The sequence below is a fragment of the Pogoniulus pusillus genome, chromosome 13 (assembly GCF_015220805.1).
Source record: "Pogoniulus pusillus isolate bPogPus1 chromosome 13, bPogPus1.pri, whole genome shotgun sequence".
Classification (NCBI taxonomy): domain Eukaryota; kingdom Metazoa; phylum Chordata; class Aves; order Piciformes; family Lybiidae; genus Pogoniulus; species Pogoniulus pusillus.
Window position 1 is genome coordinate 7,555,451 of NC_087276.1, and position 22,097 is coordinate 7,577,547.

At 47.4% G+C, this 22,097-nt stretch overlaps 3 protein-coding genes across 4 annotated transcripts in view; 1 reads left to right on the top strand and 2 right to left on the bottom strand.

The window, feature by feature from the left end:
* Positions 1 to 786: 786 nt before the first annotated feature.
* Positions 787 to 4,357, bottom strand: NCBP2 (nuclear cap binding protein subunit 2). The gene is made up of 4 exons (XM_064152846.1): positions 4,216 to 4,357; positions 3,946 to 4,127; positions 3,053 to 3,191; positions 787 to 2,461 (listed from the first exon to the last, which is right to left on the bottom strand). The coding sequence occupies exons 1-4, from the start codon at positions 4,294 to 4,296 to the stop codon at positions 2,390 to 2,392; spliced, it is 474 nt and encodes a 157-aa protein (XP_064008916.1). The 5' UTR covers positions 4,297 to 4,357; the 3' UTR covers positions 787 to 2,389.
* Positions 4,358 to 4,436: 79 nt separating this feature from the next.
* NCBP2AS2 (NCBP2 antisense 2 (head to head)) lies at positions 4,437 to 5,194 on the top strand. The gene has a single exon (XM_064152883.1). The coding sequence runs from the start codon at positions 4,462 to 4,464 to the stop codon at positions 4,741 to 4,743; it is 282 nt and encodes a 93-aa protein (XP_064008953.1). The 5' UTR covers positions 4,437 to 4,461; the 3' UTR covers positions 4,744 to 5,194.
* Positions 5,195 to 6,469: 1,275 nt separating this feature from the next.
* The window catches only part of MELTF (melanotransferrin), a 32,374-nt gene continuing 16,746 nt past the window's right edge, over positions 6,470 to 22,097 (bottom strand). Inside the window, exons 8-16 of one of the 2 annotated variants that reach the window (XM_064152847.1) lie at positions 21,590 to 21,770; positions 19,818 to 19,969; positions 19,247 to 19,343; positions 18,227 to 18,421; positions 16,533 to 16,689; positions 13,773 to 13,840; positions 13,490 to 13,677; positions 12,556 to 12,754; positions 6,470 to 10,200 (exon numbers count right to left, since the gene is read on the bottom strand). In XM_064152847.1, the coding sequence (XP_064008917.1) occupies positions 8,639 to 10,200; positions 12,556 to 12,754; positions 13,490 to 13,677; positions 13,773 to 13,840; positions 16,533 to 16,689; positions 18,227 to 18,421; positions 19,247 to 19,343; positions 19,818 to 19,969; positions 21,590 to 21,770 (2,799 nt within the window). In that variant the 3' untranslated portion in view covers positions 6,470 to 8,638. Of the gene's footprint in view, positions 10,201 to 10,842; positions 10,974 to 12,555; positions 12,755 to 13,489; positions 13,678 to 13,772; positions 13,841 to 16,532; positions 16,690 to 18,226; positions 18,422 to 19,246; positions 19,344 to 19,817; positions 19,970 to 21,589; positions 21,771 to 22,097 lie in introns of those variants that run through there. The other variant, XM_064152848.1, reaches the window with a different exon arrangement.

Here is a 22,097-nt window from a genome sequence, read left to right on the forward strand (position 1 = left end):
TTCAAATTATTAAGTACCCCTTGCAAACTAGTTGTTACACACCAAAGACTTCCACATCCACTTCAGCATCAGTGAAGTAAGTAACATTCTGTAACCCAAAACGTAACAGAATGAAGAGGATTAACCAAATGTCTTTCAGCATCCAGTTAAGAATTGAACAAGCCTGGTGAGGCTGCAGCTGGAATATTGCATCCAGTTCTGGGCCTCTCAGTTCGATAGGGAACTGCTCGGAAGAGTCCTGTTCAGAGCCACAAAAGTAGTGGAGGGCATGGAACACCTTTATGAGGAAAGGCTGAGAGAGCTGGGGCTCCTTAGCTTGAAGGAGATTGAGGGGTGACTCCATTCACGATTAAAAAGATGTGAAGGGCAGTGGAGGATGGAGCCAAGCTTTGCTCAATGACGTCCAATGACAGACCAAAGGGCAGTGGGTGCAAGCTGGAGCAGAAGAGATTCCATGTAAACACAGGGAAAAACTTTCTCACTCAGGGTAACTGGAATGGGCTGGCCAGAGAGGCTGTGGAGTGTCCCTCTCTGGAGACATTCAAAACCCTCCTGGACGCATTCTTATGTGACCTACTCTAGGTGATCCTGCTCTGGCAGGGTGTTTGGCTGGATGACCTTTCAAGGTTCCTTCTAGCCCCTAACATTCTGTGATTCTGTGAAAATCCAAAGAGAAGGACTATCCACTCTTGCCCCTTTACAAGACACTCAAGCAAAGGATGTGGACAAGAGCCTGTAGAGTGCTCCTTTCTATCACAAATTATGTTAAGAAGAAATTCCAACAGATTTTCATGTTGCATCTTTATTTTAAAGTGACTTAAGAGTTTCTGTGATTAATTTTTAATACAAAATCGATACAATGAAACATGAACTTCAGAGGTTTCCTAGAGCAGCTGACAAGCTGTAAACTCATCATCCAATGTACTTTACAAAAAAAGGTAACTTTGTTCAAAGTCTTGTTTCCAGACAGCACCAAGGCATCCTGAAAATCTAGTTTTACTCTGTGTGCCAAAGCAAGCCAAAGCCCTCTCAAAACATCACTTCCTATGTAAGTAAAGTCTCATTGCAGTTGTGCTGCTCCAGTCTGTTTGGAATTTACTTTAACAGTTATGACTAAGCATAGACAAGAAACAGATCAAGATTTCCAACAGTATCTTCAGTGACTAAAGATCAACTTTGACACATCTGGTAACTGTAAGGTTTTGAGGGAGTCAACGACAAAAAGGTATCTGAACAGCAGTTTATGAACTGCTATTTCCAAAGAACTCAAAAGTACACTTACAAAATACTCCCAAGTTCTGGGACAGCTCCTTTAAAACCATTTCATGTCAGCAGGTCAATTTCAGATTGTGAGAGCACCAGTTCTTTTCATTCTTACGTCTACAGTACGTCAAAGTCCCATTGTATAACAATATTAATAGGACCCAGAAAGAAAATAATCATCTCCACATGCAGAAAGCAAGGCTCCTCCCAAAACTCCTATTTATTCTTACTTTGGTCTGAAACCAAGTCTCTCACATGGAAAATGTATTTTGAGAAGCAACTTTCTTCTTATGCACAGTGAATCAGGTATCCTGTTTGCAGAGCTAACTACAGAACCTAGGCCATTTCTGTATGCACAGGAAATAACCTACCCCTCAAATATTAAGGCCTTAGAAAACTACCAGACAGAAGCAAAATACTTCTACTCCAACTGTGAAAAAAACTGCTGATGTAATTATTGTATTTGCTGTTTTCTATCTCCAACAACGAGAAACGTTTCTGAATGGTGCAATCACAACATAATGCAAGGGACTCTCTGCTGGGCTTACTTCTCACTCTATGATTCCTGGGCTCAATCTGTTTTACTGGGGCTATTCACATAGGTTTGCTAAGGACAGCATCAGTGTAAAAGGATGCTAATCCCAGAAAATCTGCAAGAGACTTCAAGTCATTGGAAATATTCCCTAGAAATCCCACTTTCTCTTCAGGCTCTGCCTTTTTCTTTCATCTCTGAAACATACGCCAAGCCTTCTCTACTGTGGCTCCCTGCCCCGTGCTACCAATGTAAACAAAATCCAGTGTTAATCAAGTTTTGCCAGTGAAACAAAGCACCATATCATTAAATCTTCTTAAGGTTTAGTAGTTACAGCAGCATTTAAAGACCAAAGCATCACAACATACTATTGTGTGCAACCTTGCCCCCAGGGCCTCCGTATTAATGTGCTCTACAATGCTTTGGATCCTGGTATTAGAGCAGAACAAATACTGAACATACTGTGTGATCACAGGAACAAGGAGAGTAGTCACTGTGAATTTGCAGCTACATACATTTGTTTCCAATAGAACTATTTTGTGCCATTACGATGCAGATCTAGTTCTCCTGTGAGGCTGATGAGTCATTTGCTATTCACTGGCACTGAACCGTTTTGCCATAGCCACCTCTTCCAGCATCATAGTCTTGCCGATATTCATCACGGACCTTATGAAGGAGGAAAAAGGGGGAAGTCTAGTAAAGACAAACGATTTGTCAACAACTATTACACGATCAGAACATAGACAAAACCAGTTCACAGCACATAAATGGTCACAGGGAACTGCCTGACCAAAACCAAGACAATATGCATCATACAAAAGCCCAGAGTACAGCATAAAGTAACTTCCTTAATTGATAACGTCCAGGGGAACTCTTAATCAAGACAGCCAAAGTGAGGGCAGCTAGCCTCACGCTGCAATAGTAAATGCATCTGCTACCAGACCAGCTTCAGGTAAGCTGGGTGCTGTCCTCTTGTGTTCTTGACATCCTTATGTTTTCAGGGCTTATTTATTAGCATCATCTCCCCAAGCAGCCACGAGATTTCTGAAAGGGCTTTCAGTGAAATACAGGAGAAGTTACCTATTTTTAGTGGGTAACATCATCACTAAGAGACATTACAGATTAACATGCACTGCTATCTTAAGTGACAGATCTGAAGCTGCTATTTCTGAAGTGGTTCCGAGTATGTTCATTCAAAAAAGAGGTATTTTGACAAAGCACACAGCCCCTTAAGGACTATACCGTAGAACTACCTACCTGGCCCCCTGATCTTCCACGACCATATTGCCTACCCTCCTTAAATCCCGCATCCCAGTCTGTCCTTATGATCCTATCATCCAGCCTGGTTCCATTGATGTACCGCATCGCATTTTCTGCGTCTCCTCTTGAGTAATACCTTACAAGCAGGTTAACGAAACAAGAAAGGCTTCTATTTTTAACACACGGGGAAAAAATAATCATCAAAAGGGCTACAAACCCAAGTCTTTGTTTGAATGACTTTCCTGCCCCATTACTTCTAGAAGCAACTGCTTTTAGGAAGCTACGTGGGCTGAAAAACTTGCTAGCGAAACAGAGCAACGCGCAGGAATTCCAGCGGATTAAAAATACACACGTCGGGTAAATTTCTTTAACTACACTCACGCTCGGAACCGTAAAGCTCCATTACTAAACAGAAGCATGAGGAGCCACATATACGCTCTCTTTATGCTGCAAACTTTTCGGTGAGTCTGCTGGAGCGAGCAAGTGTTCCTCAGAGGCTGGCACATAATAAAGTCAACACTCGACAGGGAGAGCAAGTTACCAAGGGTGTATTTATACAGGTGGTTGTACGGAAAGAAAGCCCTCTTCACTCGAGCGCTAAGAATGGGCTTTCACTGCAGACACCAACGAACTAAAAAGCTCCTGGCTTAAGCATCGCAGTGAAAGCCACCTAAAACCCTTCACTCGACACGCAGTAGGTGTCCGCCCTCCCTCACCCAGGACTCCTGCAGACACTTTAAGAAATGATTTTATCCGTGCATGGTTTCCCCGTGACTCAGAGCCAGCAGCACCTCAGTCACCCGCGTTCCTGCCCACCGCTGAGGCGGCCTGCTCGCACCGCCCGGCTCGGGCGGCCGCAGAGCAGCGGGGCCGGGCCCGCAGAAGGATACTCCACGAAGCAGAAGCCGCAGGCGGTTTTCTTCACTTTGTCCAGCCCCATGATGACTTTTTTGATGTCGCCGCTCTTGCCGAAGAGCTCGTGGATCTGCTCCTCCGTGGTGTAGAACGAAAGGTTCCCCACGTACAGCGTACAGCTCTTCCTCAGCAGCCGCTCCTGGTCGTACCGAGTGCCCTGAGCCGCAAAGACAGCGTTACCTCACGGCGAGCCCCAAGCAGGGGCCGACGGCTGGCACCGGCCGCGGCGGCGGCGCCTCACTCACCCGGAAGTGCTGGTCCCGGTACTGGCTGAGGTCAGCGTAGGAGTCGCTGCGCAGGATGCTGAGCGTGCCCATGGAACACATGGCGGCCCCGCCGCGGCGCCTGCCCCACGCCTGCCGCCCCACGCCTGCCGCCCCGCGGCGCACCGGCGGCCGCCCACGGGCGAGCGGGGCCCGGCTCTCGCGAGATTGGCCGCGGCGGCGGCTCTCGCGAGAGGGGCGGGGGGCGGCGGCGAGAGCGGCCGCAGGATGGTGCTGCGGCGGCTGCTGTTCGTGCTGCTCAGCAACCCGCGGCTCATCGAGAAGCTCTCCGAGTCGCGGCCCATCCGCGCCGCCGCCCGCCTCACCGCCACCGGCATCATCCGCGGACAGCTCGGTGCCCGCCGGGCGGCCCGGGACCTGGGTCCGCGCCTGTTCCGCCTGCGCGACGCCTTCCTCAGGCAGCTCAAGGACAGCGCCCGGGCGCGGGGCTGGCCGCGGCCACCCGGGCGTGGGACGGGCCGAGGCGGCGGCCCCGGGGCAGCATCCTGATCGCCGCAGCCAGCGCAAGGAACCCGCAAGAGAAGAGGAGGAAATCCCGGCCGCTTTCGTGTGCCAAGCCCTGAGGAACAATTGCATTACAGCCGACGGTTGAATGGGCGCGGGGCCTTGGTAACGGGCTCCTGGGGCCAGCCGGACGACGGGCAGCCTTCTCCTGAACCGGTGGTACTGGCAGCTCTGCCAGCTGCGGCGGATCCCAGCGTTACCGGGCCTGCGGACGCTGCTCTTCCACAGCCCAAAGCCAGGAGCGGCTCCTGAGCCCAAGCACCAACACTTGAAGCATGCTGCTGTTTGATAGGATGGATTTTCATTTCAAAGCCAGTTTACACTTTCCACAGTACTCAGTAACAGGTAGACTCACATTAAACATCGTCCAGAATGCTTTCAAACTTGTCACTTCCAAGTGCTTGGCAAGAAAAATGAAATAAAAGCTAATGTCTCACGAGAGACTTAATTTCTGTCTGTACAACAGTAACACTGCACATTTGATACAGCTTTGATACAGAAAGAACTCTTGCTGCTGCTGCTGCTGAGGAAAATAACTGCCTCTTCACAGGTAGGTAAAAATAAACAGGTATGCTTTTCGGAGAGGTGCTGCAATGTCAGTGGTAGGAAGAAAGGTTTAGAGAGACAAGATCTAAAGAGCTATCCCAACTTCACCTGTGGGAAAGGAGGTCCCTTCCAACCTAAACCATTCTGTGATGTATCCATCACATATGATACACTGGGCTGATTAACTTAACCTCTACCTAACACTGCATATAACACTGAAATAGTTAACCTTCCTTCACAGCATGTATCCTTATTTACTTCAGCTAAGTAGATGCTCAGTTAACTGGGAAGCATGGTTTTCATTCTTGGTATCACCCCAGGTGAAAAGAACCTTGCATATTATCAGAGATAAAATTTCTAGCACTTCTGCTAAAGTTAAACCTTCCAGCAACAAAGACTTAGGTGTGCATGGATAGAAAAATTTGATCTATGATGTAAATCATAGAACTCTAGCTGTGGTGTCAGGAGCAGGGTCTTTTCCAGTCTGAGTTAGCACTGGTAGTCCAGTCTCTCCTCCTGGCTTTTTTATCATGTCCTTGAAGAGATTGAAGGTCTACCCCACTAAGACTGACAGAGATCATAATTTCTATGAAAATACTTTTCAACAGCTGTTTAATAAAGCTGAAAACAGTTCAGCAGGATGTGGAGCACCAGCTGTGGCACCTGGCTGCCATCCCAATATAAGAGCAAAACCAAGATTAACTGGGAAAGAAAATACATTTGATGACGCAGTGCTTTTGTAACCACTATTTTGTGACTCATCACTACAAACATACCTGCACTCCGTTCTTCCCCTGCTTGCCCCCCAAAACATGCACCTTTAATTTACAGGTGGGTCAAGGATTAGGGATGAAGGATGTGAAATGAACATGGAAGGGTGACAACACAAAATGCTTTACAAGAAAGAAAGAGCTACGTTAACTTAAAAATCTAGATCACAGTTTCAAAGACGAGGACAAATGGTTCACACAGGCTGCTCCTAGCCTCCCTCTAGAGCCTGGCACCAATACACACTATTCTTACCTCTGTTGAAAAAGACCTCGTGTAAAGGCGTGGGGGGAGGAACTGCAAAACGTGCAAAGTCCTGCATCTTGGTCGGGGCAATCCCAAGCACCAGTGTAGGCTGGGCAGTGATGGGCTTGGGAGCAGCCCCGAGGAAAGGGACTTGGGGGTACTGGTGAACGAGAAGCCACCAATGTGCACTTGCATCCCAGAGACCCAGATGTGTCCTGGGCTGCATCAAGAAGCATGACCAACAGGTCGAGGGAGGCGATTCTCCCCCTCTACTCCACTCTGATGAGATCACACCTGGAGTACTGCATCCAGTTTTGGAGCCCCTATTACAAGAAGGATATGGAGATGAGAAGGCTGTGAGATGACCTTATTGTGGCCTTTCAGTATCTTAAGGGGGTCTACAGGAAAGCTGGGGAGGGACTTTTTAGGATGTCAGGTAGTGATAGGACTAGGGAGAATGGAACAAAGCTAAAAATGGGTAGATTCAGACTGGATGTGAGGAAGTTCTTCAGCAAGAGGGTGGTGAGAGTTTGGAATGGGTTGCCCAGGGAGGTGATTGAGGCCAGGCCAGATGAGGTTCTAGACAGCCTGATCTAGTGTGAGGTGTCCCTGCCCATGGCAGGGGGGTTGGAACTAGATGATCTTTGTGGTCCCTTCCAACCTTGACTGAATCTATGTGCTGGAGTGCGTCCAGAGAAAGACTATGAGGATGATCAGACAGCTGGAACACCTCTTCTATAGAAACAGACAGTTGGGGCTGTTCAGTCTGGAGAGCAGAAGGCTCCAGGAAGATCTTATTGTGACCTTCCAGTGTCTGAAGGGAAGAAAGCTGGGGACGGACTCTTTAGGAGGTTGGGTAGTGATAGGACTAGAGAGAATGAAGCAAAACTAGAAGTGGGTAGATACAGATTGAATGTTAGGAGAAAGTTCTTCACCATGAGGGTGGTGAGACCCTGGAACAGGTTGCCTAGGGAGGTGGTAGAAGCTGCATCCCTGGAAGTTTTTAAGGCCAGGCTGGATGTGACTCTGAGCAACCTGATCTAGTGTGAGGTGTCCCTGTCCATGGCAGGGGGGTTGGAGCTAGATGATCCTTGAAGTCCCTTCCAGTCCTGACAATTCTGTGACTCTAAGAAAAAGGATTACTGCCTTTGTGAGCAAAAGAATTTCAAGTGCCAAGATTCAGTTACAGAGAGGCTTGACCTACCGTGTATGTGCCAAATGAGCACCTCTGGATGTTTTGAACCCAGAAGTTCAGGCAGGCAAACCCAAAAATTGTTAGTTGTGCCATAAGCATATAAGAGCAGGTTCTGTGTGTAAACTCATATACAGCATTCTCAGCTGAAGCTGAGGGTTATTGGTATCACACTTTAAGGTCAGACTGCTCTCCAATAGAGAACCAGGATGCAAGCTGTCATTCTCACTAAGCTGATTTAATGAGGAGTGGTTAGTGAAAAGTGGGGCACAGCAGAAGTGGCTCCACCCTTGGATCCTCATATGCTCTCCCACACCTCTAACCCTATGGTCAGCCTGTTCAGAGATCTATCTGGTCAAATGTAAACACAGGATCAGATCCCTGTGAGCTCCCTGCTTTGTCTGCACAGCTTCTTGAGCAAGGAGCTAAATGATCAATAGGCTTAATGCCCTCAAAATGCAGCCTTCTCAAGTGCCTGTTGTAATACACGCGTAGCGCGTCCTCAAGAATGGAGCAGCAGTAAGGAACGCTAAACAGGCAAAGCTTGGATTTTAGGATTTAGCACAAGTACTTACACTGAAGCATCCTCCATGTCCTAAATCAGATTCTGTCAGATCAGTGCTGGGGATTTTTCAAGATGGAGCTACTCAACACAAAATTACAGTGCTGCTGCCTGCATTGTGGCTGCAGTCTGGTCTAACAGCCAAGACAGCTCTGTATTTTTAACAGCCTAAAATAAAATCTTACCGAGTCAGACAAGCTTTTGTCTAGTCCTGTAACTTCTCTCCAGCAGCTGAATGAAAGCCTACTATCAGTAAACACAAGATTCAGATTGATTTCAAGAGTGTAAGAACTTTCAAAAATAAATCTCAGCTAGGAAGAGCTAAGATGGGTCCCGATTTCATCAGAAAAATGACACAAGTTCATATGAATGACTTTTAAGCAGGTTCTCTCCAGAACTGGCTACACTGGATGAGTGTAATCACAAAGAAATGGAATAAGGAATCTCAGAGGAACTCCCAGTGGCACTGCTTGTGTTGAAAGTGGGTCTGTGAAGAAAGTGGTCTTGCAGTGCCTTTGGACAGTGCCCAAGTAAAAGGAAAAAATAACACATGGCTAGCCTAAAATCTAAAGCTTCTTCCGATCTCTGTCTAGCTGAAGGATGTATAGTCCTAACTGGCTTCTCCAATTCCCACTGAATAGCAAGGGTATCTGTGGTGGGTCTTCCATTGACAAGTGTGGAAATACCAAAGTCTCATTCTTGAATGAAACATCACATTTTGTAATTGTGGCTCTGACTGTACCAGGAATTATAACAAAAACATGACAGTCACTGCAGGTAAAATTGTTTGCGTGCTGCTCTACTGTTTGGCAGAGGGTTTCTTCTTCAGATCCAGCCATATCAATGACTTCTACATGCGTGTCTCTCTTCTTGATATTAAGCAGAGACCTAGGAGGCATGTAGGTGTGAGCAAAGAGTAGAGTATAGTGTCTTGGGTGGTTCAAGGACTCTGGAGTATGCACAAGTTGCTCCAAGTGAAATAAACATGGTATCAGTCCTCCCTGGTGTAAGCACCCAAACAGCAAAGCCCCTAGGACATTGAAAATAACAATGACGTGTTTCCACTTCACGGCTCTGTGCTGAGATGTGCTGAACAGGACCAATGGCAAGATGAGAGGAATGAGAAAGCGAGGTTCTTGGTGGCTGAACAGGGAGAGAAATGCCAAAGGAACAAAATAAAACAGCAGTAATGTCGGATTGCCCTCGGAAAGCACTAATAGCCCAGATGACTCCTGGCAATGTGATCTGGCCCACATTAAATGATGGATATATTTCTTTAGCGTTTTAACACCAGCAGCAACGGCCAGAATATGCAAGATCCCAAAGAGCATTATTCCATTGACCGCAAAGTGTGTGACTCGTGGGTGACTTCCATGCAGAGCAAGATTATGAGGATTAAGATTATAGCTGAGAAAATTGAAAGGGGTTACTATAATTTTCTCCTTTAACTGGCCTAGCACATTGACTAGGCTGCCCTTTCTAATGCTGTAGAGGTTGTCCAAACCCATGGAGGTAAAATAGAAGGTGTCGGCCACTATGAAAACAGTGGCAGTAAAACAAGCGCATAGGACAAGCTTCAAAAAGTGGTTTATGACAGTTTTAATGCTCTTCTGAGAGTCAATGATTGAACTTGCCCAGTAAAGCAGGGGCATTAGAGCAAATGCCAGAAAGGTTGGCCTGTTGAAAAACCCAGCAGTCGTTATAATACCTATAAGAGGGCCGCTTGTCGGCACTGCCAAGCTGCCATCAGACTTCTTTGAGGAAACCAATACCATCAGAAGAGCAAAGAGAAGTCCTTCAAGTGTGTTGGTAAATGTTCTTGTATAAAACACCAGAGTGACATAGGATCCAGCCAGAAGTAGCAGTGCTTTCCACGGATCCGCTTCCCAGGAAGGCGCTAATCGATAAGCACTATAGTCAAGTATGAAAGAAGAGACTGTGAAGAGAAGACGAGGTGATACGAGAAGGGTGTAGCTGTTGATGCAGTTTGAACATAAGCCCAGCTGCTGCAAAGATTTGATCACCCAGTAGGTAACTCCAGAAGTCATTACAGGGAAAACAGCTGTTCTGCAAGGAGAGTTGGAAAGGAATTCCCAAGGATAATAGACCTGTAGATTTAAAATGTCTCCTACAGAGGAAAACAAAAAAATACACACATAACATGTATCCCTAAATAAAAGTCATCAAGATAGATGCAGAGCAAGCCCTAAACTTCTGAGGCTGGTGTCAACCTTTTTAGGAGTACACTATTAATTTTAAACAAGAGAAAAATCCCCAAAGCAAAACCAAAAAACCGAACAAAGCAGAAAACTCTCCAAACCCACCCAAAAAACCCGCAAACAAAAGACAGCTCCCGCAGGGGTACACGGTTCCAGGCGCCACTTGCTGCGGATAGCACATCAGAAACAGACACCCCGGCCTGGCTCGCCAGAGCCGCTTTGCGAGGAGAGGGGCGCGGGGCGCACACTGCGGCGCTTGTTCCCGCGGCAATTCCCGCCCTTGGCGACCGCGCAGGCGGTGCGGGACAGATACGCGCCGCACGGTGCGCACCCAGGCGTTATCGCCGGCGCGGTAGGGCTGTAACGGAAAACGCAACCGCAGGGTCTCTCCACCCCGGGCAGATGTGAGCGGCGGGACTGCCCCGGCAGCCTCGTCCGCCTCATGGCGCGTTCCCGCCGCTCCCCCTCTGAGGAGTCGCGGCCGGGTCCCGGCGACCCTCCGGGTGGGGCCGCCTCAGCCGCACCCCTCCCGATAGCGCCCACTGTCTTACCTGCCATCACCTCGGGCGACTGGAAGAACTCGTCGGGGTGCAGGTAGCCGGCCTGCGGCAGCAAACACCAGCCCGCCCGCAGCGCGGCCAGCAGCGCCCACAGCCCCTTCGCCCCCATGCCGCCGCCAGCGCCGGCGGGAGCGCCGCCCGCAGCGCACCGCCCGCAGCGCACCGCCAGGGGGAGCGCTCCCACAGGCCGAGGCGCCGCAGCCCGCGCCCGCCGCGCACGCGCAGCGCCCCTCGCGCCGCCGCAGCGGCTCGCGGCCGGCTGGTCCCCGCCGCCCCGGGCAGCGTCCGGCAGCGCGGGCAAGCTTAGGGTGCCCTTATCTCCTAACGGACAGAAACCACCCGAGAGCTGAGGGAACCAGAGCAACCGCGTGGGCAACGGCTGTGGGCTGAGGGCGGCGGCACCGCCGCTGCAGGCACGGCACAGAGCTGAAGCGAAAGAGCAGGAGGCCACGTTGAGCCTCTCGCCCTCCAATGCAAGGGGAGCAAACTGGTGGCAGAGAATGTTAACTGCCCGCAAACGAGAGACAATGAGTAGTGTCTGCATACATTTTAATTCTCATCTTTATTTGCTATTTTCACTTATTTACATTATTATAATCACCTAGTTTTAACTTTTTTTATTAAGTCTTTTCATCCCAGGATCATGAGGCAGAAGCTGTGGTCAGGAGGATGCTGCCTGCCAGCAGCACAGCAACATTTGTTGTTACTGCAGCTATGGATAAAAATAAAAGCTGTGCTACAAGCCAGTAGATACAGAAACAGTTAATCCTAAGTGAACCAATTTGTTTCACTAACAGCAAATCCAAGTTTCGTGCACGGGCACTCAAGATAGCCCCACGTTAAAGGAGGACAGCCACAAGTCTCTGATGGGGAGTGCATCAAATGAGACATCACAGGGCAGATGACACCTCTCAAGCAGCGAGAGAGGAAAGCCAACAAGCTTGGGCGATGTGCAAATCTGTCTTTGTACTTTCCTGTGCCAACAGGTATTCCCCCCCTCCACAACTCTCTGGCCTTTTTCATCCAGTCACTTTGGAGATGCTCCCTACTTTCTTCTACCAGAAGGTGGAGATTCTTGCCCACGGCAGAAGCTCTATTCTGGACTTTGTCCACAGTCTGTCCACCTTCTCTGCACACTTACCTCTTCTGGCAACAGAGCTCATCAGAAACATACCCTCAGCAGCTCTAAAGTGGGATAAGCAGGGATGTAGGCATCTGAGCCAGCCAGGAAGCCAGAGGGGGTTCACCAGACAAGTTTTGATACTGCATTTCAAGATGCAGAAATTCCTTTAAAGATCAAAACCCCAGTAAAATCCATCTAAAGAGCACCTGGGAATCCTCCAGCCCAGGGTGCTTTAACATCGGCAACGATGGCAAAAATGTGCCAGTTTTGGATTGGTCTTGTAAACCATGCTCATGAGTACTGCTGGCCTCTGCCCCAAGTTCCACCCCATTCACCTTCCAGCCCCACTCCACTCCCCCAACAAGCAGGTGCTGTTAGCACTTCCCCTCAAAAAGGCAGGAAGAGACAGTCAAATGTTAGCACAGCACATTAACCAAACAGCTTATCTGAAGAAAAAGGTGGAAGGGCAGAGGTGTCCTGGAATTTGCCCTCTGGACCTTGCTAGTCCAAGCCTTGTATCTGACACAAAATGAGAAGGGGAACAGCAGCAGTCATGAGTAGGTATTGTCTTATCTTATTACCTGCCCCAGAGCACTGTGGTGTTTGCAGCCCTTCGAGAGAGTCAATATATTCACTCCCCAGCCATTCTGCATATGTCCTCCTCTCTCCTACTGGCACAATCCGAACAGTGGAATCCTTAAAGATCAAGTTTTTGCCTTGAAAAGCTGATGAATCAAACATTTTGAATCCATTTCCATTGCTGTTATTTCCAAAGTAGTCCTAAAAACAAAAGAAAATGGTCATTATTGTGCACAATTAAGTACCACGTTACTCTTGTGGCGTAGAAATGCATACACAGTAGCTGAATCTCTCTCACACATTTGCTTTTAGAGGCTCTAGTAGATTCAATAAAGAATTCTGCCATTGGCAATGACAAGAACTGCATTTGTGAGTTTGCTTTTTTTTGTCATTAGCTGGAAAAAGCTGTATTTTAAAGAAATTCTCCTATCTAAATACTATGAATATATGGTTTGGCTTCACAAGAGTTACAGAAACAACTGAAATCTAGCACAGAGATACTCAGAATTGCTTTTAAACTGGACAACTTCAGTACTGACAGCAACCTAACTAGCAGCCAAGCACGATCTGCCTAGTTAGCTTACCATGTGCATGGCTGCCCCATAAATATAGCCAGCAATGTTCTGTTGCATTCCTAGGAAAATTCCAGGGCAGGAAAGTGTTAGCATCTACTCTATTTCTAGCAGACTTGAAAGTCATGCAGCCTGGGACAACACTTAAAGCTCCAGGATAATAACCACCAAAACCAGTGGCTGGGTACCAGTGTGGTTTTACTAGGGGAATTACCTGGCTTGTCTTGACCTTCTCCCTCCCACACCAACAGCACACTACATGCTGCCAGTCCAGTGAAGTGAGGAGCGTAGTATAGCAGTATGATCCTGTTGCCTTTATCCTCGGTCTGTTAGACCAGACGTAGAACAAATGGATTATGAATACCTGGGCTTTGTCCAGCAGTCCATACACAGCAAAAATGTTGGTATCTGGGTGAACCATAACGGCCTGAGCTGGCACCTGAGCCAGGTGACACTCAGCAAACTGGGTGACTTCAGCACGCGCACCATTTGGACACAGTAACTGGAAATCACTGGAACGCAGGTCCCGGGCCCAGCTGTCAGTGTTTTTACCTGAATAAAAAGAAACTGGCTGTTGTCAGTCACCAAATGCTTCAGAGCAGAACGTTCAAGAATAACTGAATTATAATAGAGAGATATGCAAGTACCATCTGTGTTCTCCAACACTGTCGAGTGCTTGACAAAGGCCACATCTCCAGAGTCCTCTGCCAGGCACCTTTAGGAAATGAGAGATAAAAATTCAAAGCATCTGTGAGTTCAAAGCAATGTGAATTTAGATGTGTTCAGCATTCAGTCCTGCAAACCAAGTACACCAGATCCTAAGACAATAAGCAAACATAGAATCATAGAATCATAGAATCAACCAGGTTGGAAGAGACCTCCAAGATCATCGAGTCCAACCTATCACCCAGCCCTAGCCAGTCAACTAGACCATGGCACTGAGTGCCTCATCCAGTCTTTTCTTGAAGACCCCCAGGGACGGTGCCTCCACCACCTCCCTGGGCAGCCCATTCCAATGGGAAATCACTCTCTCTGTGAAGAACTTCTTCCTAACATCCAGCCTATACCTACCCTGGCACAACTTGAGACTGTGTCCCCTTGTTCTATTGCTGGTTACCTGGGAGAAGAGGCCAACCCCCACCTGGCTACAATGTCCCTTCAGGTAGTTGTAGACAGTAATAAGATCACCCCTGAGCCTCCTCTTCTCCAGGCTAAACAGGCCCAGTTCCCTCAACCTCTCCTCATAGGATTTGTGTTCCAGGCCCCTCACCAGCTTCGTTGCCCTTCTCTGGACATGTTCCAGTACCTCAACATCTTTCTTGAATTGAGGGGCCCAGAACTGGACACAGTACTCAAGGTGTGGCCTGACCAGTGCTGAGTACAGGGGAAGAATAACCTCCCTTGTCCTACTGGCCACACTGTTCCTGATGCAGGCCAGGATGCCATTGGCTCTCTTGGCCACAGCACCGGAAGACTTCCTCCTCCCCTACAGGGGTGGCATCCCATTCCATCAGGTTTCAGGACCAAACAGCAGCACACCTTTAGTAGCATTTGCAGTTTCCTGTGGTACACTGCATGAGAACAGGAGGCATTGCAGTCCTTGAGCAGATCATAGTATGGTCTGGCTTGGATCTCCAAAGGTCATCCTGTCCAACCTCTCTCTACAGTCAGCAGGTGCATCTTCAGCTAGATGAGGTTGCTCAGGGCTCTCTGTCAAGCCTCACTTCGAATACATCCAAGCATGAGGCCCCAGTCACCTTCCTGGGCAACTTGTTCCAGTGTTCCACCACCCTCACAGTAAAGAACTTATTCCTAACCTCCTAACATTACTGTTAGGAATGCAGTATAAAGCCAGCAGAAATGCATCACACTTGCTTCAGCCAGCAAGTAACACACAAATCAAATCAGCCTCAATTCAGTGAGCTGAGTGAGCTAGCAAAGAGATCTCTCTGTTCAGGTACTTAATGATGCGTGCTTGCAGGGGATGTGTGGGCAGTAGAGTTCAGTGGTGGTTTCTTGAGTTTATTCTGCAAGCGTTTTCAAGGTGATCTTCCTCAAACAAGATGCCATGGAGGTGTAACTGTGCATGGTTTATGCAGTACAAGTATGAGGGAGAGTTACCAAAACGCATGTACTACTCATGTGCCTGGTTTAACATGAGTGCTTATAATCAAAGGTCTCACCACCATGCTGCTGACTAGGTCACACAGGTAACCCAGGACTCAGTAGCTGTTTCTTCAGGGCATTCCCCATCAGGAAAGGCAGTTCCCAACAGGTTTTCCAGTACTCTGCAGAGTTTAATTTTCCCAAAGTCTGTGAATTTTACAAAGTCAATGATCTCTCATACCTGCAGCTAAGTTAGTCTGAAGATGGAGGATAAATTTTATGAGGGGTGACTGAGGGAGCTGGGACTGCTTAGTTCGAGGAAGAGGAGGCTGAGGGGAGACCTCATCACTGTCTACAGCTACCTGAAGGGATGTTGTGGAGAGGTTGGTGCCTGTCTCTTCTCACAGGTAAATAGTGCTAGAACAAGAAGCAATGGCCTCAAGCTGCCATTGGGTAGGGTTTAGACTGGACATTAGGAAACGTTTTTTCCCAGCAAGAGTGGACAGGGATTGGAATGAGCTGCCCAGGGAGGTCATTGAGTCACCAACCCTGGATGTGTTTGAAAATTGTTTGGCTATGGTACTTAGGGACGTGGTTTAGGGTGCACCTTGGTGATCCTGAGGGGCTTTTCCAACTGGAATGTTTCTGTGATATCCAGCACTGAAGAAACCCGAAAAATCTGAGGCTGCATTTTAAGGTCACGTCAGTCACCTTCCATAACTCATTCCCTTTCCAGAGAGGATCACCTAAGTATCTCAGCCAGACTCACCCCTACCTTGCAGAAGGTTGTTAATCCTCCACTTCTAACCCAAATCTTAAGCTACCTTCACATACATCCCCAACAAGTAAGGCTTCCCCTCCCTAGCCTGCCATGCTCAGCATGAACTCAGAACAGCTTAAAACTGGCTACTGTTTGCTTGCTTCCCTGCTAAAGCATCCAGCTATTCAGAGTGGCAGACTCTCTGTCAAACTGCATCACAGCAAGCCTGGAAATTGATGACAGCACACTTGGTCCTCATTAGATAGGTGCCTATTGCTCTGTAAACAGAAACAGGGACTTGGCTCACTGACATCTGGTTGGCTGTGAGACAGGAAGCTGGCAAAAGGTTTTGCCCTGATTTAATGTAACACCTTGTGACATACCTGTATTGTTGAAGAAGTCTGGAGACACAGTGCCACACTTCATGGCACATGCCATCCAACTTGAGCAGCAAGAGCTGATTTTTGCTGACTGGGATGGAACACTGTTCCTCCTTACCTTCTGACAAGTTGACAGACTAACAACCAGAGGTATTGCTTACCTGAAGGCTCCACTATAACTGTAGTAACGTTCTTGGCTACTTGCACTGCATTTATGGTTTCCACTATCATCCCCAATGCACAGCTGACAGAGTTTTGGTGGGGAATTGACCTTCTCAGCTCCAGGTATGCAGCTGGCAGAGAAAAACTCACTCACAGCTGGGGAAAGAAAGATAAACCAATATAATGACAGCAAAGCATAAGCTCTTGACCAGAAAGGTAGCTACACTGCCATGAAGTTATAACCACTGAGCTTTCAGAAGAGCAGTAGAAATGCAAGTTACAGCTGCTTCACTGGAAGTAACAAATTAGAGCCTTGAAAATATTTTCCAAGCACCATTCAGTTGATTATGCAACAAAACCAAGGAGCCTTCTGGGAAACAGGAAATTTGAGTCTGGAATTCTGTGCTCATAGACCCTTTCCTGGTTGTGCTAAGTTGCTCCATGACTAATTACAGCTTGAAAATAAAGTCAGTAAAGATCAGGGCAGGGATAAATTCATTGCCAGTGACATCCCACCACCTAGAGAGTACAGACAAATCTGAGCGTCTCTGACTATCCAATCATTGATACCTGACTTGAGGCAGTATCTTCAAGGAAGAGCTGAGACAGTCAGGTATGAAAGCAGGATTTTCAAGACCATCTGATAAACCTAAAATCAATTAATTACAGAAAGCAGTGAGCTCTTCACATGCATTTCTGTGAGCTGGAATAAACTTCTGCAGTTTGATAGGCAGGAGGCCAGGGCTGCCACTGAAGGCAGGACAAACAGGCTGATAGGAGACTCAAAGTCCAAGAAAGATGAATGCAAAATCCTGGTTTTAGGGTGGGATAAGATCATGACAGGCTGAGGACTGGCAGGGTGAAAAGCAACTCTGTAAAAAAAGGACCTGGGGAACTCGGTGAACAAGTTGACTACAAATGGTCAGGGTGCTTCTGTGCCTTTGAAGGCTAATGGCACACTGGTTTGTGTCAATGGAGCAGTAAGAATAAGTTGTTATTCTCCTCTGGCACTGGTGCCAAAGTTTGAACTCCCAGTGTCAGAAAGACATTGATGTTCTAGAACAAATAAGATGCCAGAGAGTTGCAAACACCTAATGTATCAGGCTGAGAGCTGGGTTTGGTCAGCCTGGAGAGAAGAGAGCAAACAGCATATGGCTGTCCTCATTTACACAGTGGGCTGTTTTTTCAAGAAACCAGATTCAGATCCTTCTCAGAGACAAAGAATAAGAAGCAACAGGCTGAAGTATACAAGAAGGAGAATTTTGATTAGATACAGGAAAAATATTTCTTTATGCAAAGGATGGTCAGACACTAGGACAAAAACCCAGCAAGGTTGTGTGTAATGTCCAGTTATGCCTGGACGTGGCCCTGGGCCCTCTGCTCTAACTGCACCTCTTTTGAGCAACTGGTTGGATCAGATCACTTCCAAAGATCCCTTCCAACTTAAATTTGCCAGTGACTTTATGATAAAGGAAAAAAAGAGATATGGTAGATGTTACACCCTGAGTATGACCTCTCCATCAGTCTACTCTGGTGGCAAACTCCAAAGTTTCAAATGACTACAATGAAAACACAACACTCCCTCACAAGAGACAAACAATACAGAGCTGTGAAATGTCAAAATGGCTTCTCTAATTGAAGTCTGTAGTTAAATTGCTAGTGTATTTTTTCACATGTACTCCTGTTGTCTTACCTTGAGGAATATTGCAATCTCTGGTCTTAATGATACCCCTCTTAATCAGCAAGCCAATGGGGATGTTCCATCCAGCAGTTCTGCCCAGCCCTGTGTGGCAGGACTTCTTCCCCTTCAGGTCATTGATGGTGAAAGCATTGGATGGGTTTCGTTTCACTAAGACCACAGCATAGTATGCATTGCTGCTGTCATCAGCTTGCAGAAAGAAAACAAAATGCATTACAGCTTCCCTCAAGCATTCCTACCTAATGTCCATCTACAGATCCACTATGCTTCCATTGTGCCAACATTGCTGCAGCAGCCATCAGCTGCTTGGGAATGATGAATGCACCCTTGATTATCCTTCACTTCTACTGCTTCACAATGCTGCCTTCCCTTACAGTCCGTACACTGGTACTGCTGTGCACCTGAGCTGAATCATCTAGAGATAAATCTGAGCATATTCTTGTTAACATGAGCTCTTACAAATGCATCCCTCTGAAAAACAACATTTGGGTCAGTACTAACTTGACAAAACTACCTTAAGAAGTTATTTTGATGGAAAGACTCAAACCTGTATTAAAGTTTCTATCAGTTTTGCAGAACACCGAAGATCTGCCTTAGAGACACAAGGTCCACAAGTGTTCCTCCAGAGTGACTCTGAAGCAGCCACACTGCCTGGAAGAATTTGTTTCTGTGTTATTTCTGTAGTTTTGCTAATGGTAAAAATATTTTGATTTTCTCAATGCTTTTTTTTTCTCCCTATTGTCAATATTTTTCTACAGAACTGAAAAGACAAACAAAGAGATCAAGAGTCAAAACTGCCAAAGACTCAACCTAGTCCTGCAGCAGGACAGATAAATGTTGCTATGAGTTCTCTGTGGGAACCCATCCCATACTTATTTCCTCCTCTATCCATGACGTGAAGATAATAATTCTCATTTCCTTTGGAAACAGCTTTCCCAGCAGAGCTGTGCTTTCAGAGTTGTTGTCAAACAACCTGGAAAAATAAAGTCTATATTTGTTTCCTGACCTTCTTACCAGAGTAACTTTCTCCAGCAGCAGGTACAAGGCCATATGTCTTCCCAGCAGTGTAAATGTCAGCTCCACCCAGAGCTACAGCATGACTTTCCTTTTTCTGGAAAGAAGAAAAGAAAATGTAGGATTTATGTGAAGGAAAAAAAAAAGGCCAATACTTTTCTTGCTACAGTGATGACACTTCTAGCATGGTGCCTGCTCCATCTCAAAGGCAAGTCTCACAGCAAAAGAGCAATATGCTGCTACAGACCCCTCCCCAAACATCATCAGTGAAATGAGGACAGGAGATGTCACACACAGAGGCTTCAGCTGGATGGGCAGCAACTCCCTCATCACAACTGAAGATCATCATGATTCAGACCTATTTGTACCATAAAATCAATCAGGTTGGAAGAGACCTCCAAGCTCATCCAGTCCAACCTAGCACCCAGCCCTGTCCAATCAACCAGACCATGGCACCATTTGAGCTACAGGTCACCATGAAATCCAGCGTTCCTAACACCTAAGTGTGTCTATCTCTGATCCTACCTATCCTGCTAATTTGGCTTACTGCACAAGGATTGGAACAGCCTACCTGGATAAGCTCCATGCACTCTTCCTTTGTCTTGGCTGAAATACACTGAATTGCTGGGCTCAAATTCTTTAGCCTAAAGGCAGTGGCCATTTCCCCACATTTCCAGATCTCCTCAGTGGACACAACACACCAGATCAGGCTTTCTGGCAGCGCTGCACAAAACGGGAAAGTAAATACCAAGTTGGCTTTCTCTGCAGTCGACCAGGAGGGATGCACGCTGCCCAGTGTCACATATGTACCACCCATGCTGTTAGAAGTGTTTACTTTGGGGTTTCTCAGCATCTCGCTAGCTCAGAGTGACAACTGATTAACAGCCACAGAGCAATCCAGAGCACTTTCATGTCCACACTGCAAAGCCATCCATAGCAATGGAACAAGAAATCTTAGAACTACTGGCCAGTCAGCACAACCATAATGTGTCATCTGAGGGCAGCAAAACACCACGCTGAACCCAGGCTTCCTCCTACCTGACAGTCACTGAGCAACACCCAGAAACGTCTAGGAGGTGGGGGGGGGGGCTTTGTCACAGTGCAGAGCACATCTGGGAGGTTCAGTTGCCATTAAGCTTCTTAAGGCAGAGATTGTTACAATCTGTGTTTCTGACTTTGCCAGAACACACATCTATTGATTTCTGCACTCTTTCAACAGCAGAAGAGACAGTTAATGCTTCAATTTCTGGATTTCTGGAAGAAACTCTCTGGTAGTAACCCATCTATCCATGCCTTAGAGACTATCTAAGGATTTACACAGCAAGATGTTACTATTCCTCCTCATTAGCAGGTAAGAAATGTGAGTAGTAGGTAAGCAGCAGCAGCTTACCAGAGCAATGTTTCACAGACAGCAGGAAGGGTAGAAAATCACAGAATTAACCAGGTTGGAAAAGACCTTCAGGATCATCCATTCCAACCTACCACCTAACCCTTCTAATTAACTAATCCAGGGCACTAAGTGCCTCATCTGGCCTCCTTTTAAACACCTCCAGGGACAGTGACTCCATCACCTCCCTGGGCAGCCCACTCCAATGCCAATCACTCTCGCTGTGAAGAACTTCTTCCTAACATCCAGCCTAAACCTCCCCTGGCACAGCTTGAGGCTGTGTCCTCTTGTTCTGTCACTGGGTGCCTAGGAGAAGAGACCAACCCCACCTGGCTACAAACTCCTTTCAGGTACTTGTAGACAGCAGTAAGGTCTCCCCTGAGCCTCCTCCAGGCTGAACACTCCCAGCTCCCTCAGCTGTTCCTCACAGGAGAGGGCTCCATCCCCCTCACCAGCCTTGGTGCCCTTCTCTGGACACATTCAAGCACCTCAACATCTTTCTTACATTGAGCGGCCCAGGACTGGACACAGCAATCAAGGTGTGGCCTAACAAGAGCCGAGTACAGGGGCAGAAGGACTTCCCTGGTCCTGCTGGCCACACTATTCCTGGTACAGGCCAGGATGCCATTTGCCTTCTTGGCCACCTGGGCACACTGCTGGCTGTCAACCAGCACCCTCAGGTTCCTCTCTGCCTGGCTGCACTTCAGCCACTCTGTCCCCAGAAAATGCTTGCATCTGATTACACTAAGTGTGCCAATATGCACAAGAAAGTACTCTGCCATGTTGTACTGGTTGTAGGTCAAAAAGTGACCTTCTCCATGCTGAAAGCTTAGACTGGGCATCTTGTCATAACCCTCCAAGAGTCAGAGGGCAATTAAGCAGAAAAAAAAAAAGATGGTCTTTGTTGTCACCTGCTTTTGTTCGTGGTCAAGAACAGAAATGTAGAGGCTACTTACTGTTGGGGTCGCAGCTCAGGGCTTGCACAGCACGAAAATACTCCTCACCCAGCCATGTCTGGTAATTCTGGGCAGTGATTGCAACAAGCCCTGTAGTGGAGTCTCTGAACAGAAGATTCTGGGCACCGTAGGCTGCAGAGTCAAACATCTGAAACTTGGTACCTACCCCATTAAACCTTTGCTGTAATGTCAATGAAAGAAAAAAAATGCCTCTGTCACACATCCCTCCAGCTGGGATGTGTGACAGCCTGCACAGCCTCCAGTCCCTATGGAGCTGAAGGTACCCACATATCCTGTCTTCAACTCAGCTAGATGAGCAGTAGAACTCACAGGATATTAGGGGTTGGAAGGGACCCAAGGAGATCATCGAGTCCAACCCCTCTGCCACAGCAGGACCACACAATCTAGCACAGATCACAAAGGAACACATCCAGACAGGCCTTGAAAGTCTCCAGAGAAGGAGATTCCACAACCTCTCTGGGAAGCCTGTTCCAGTGCTCTGGGACCC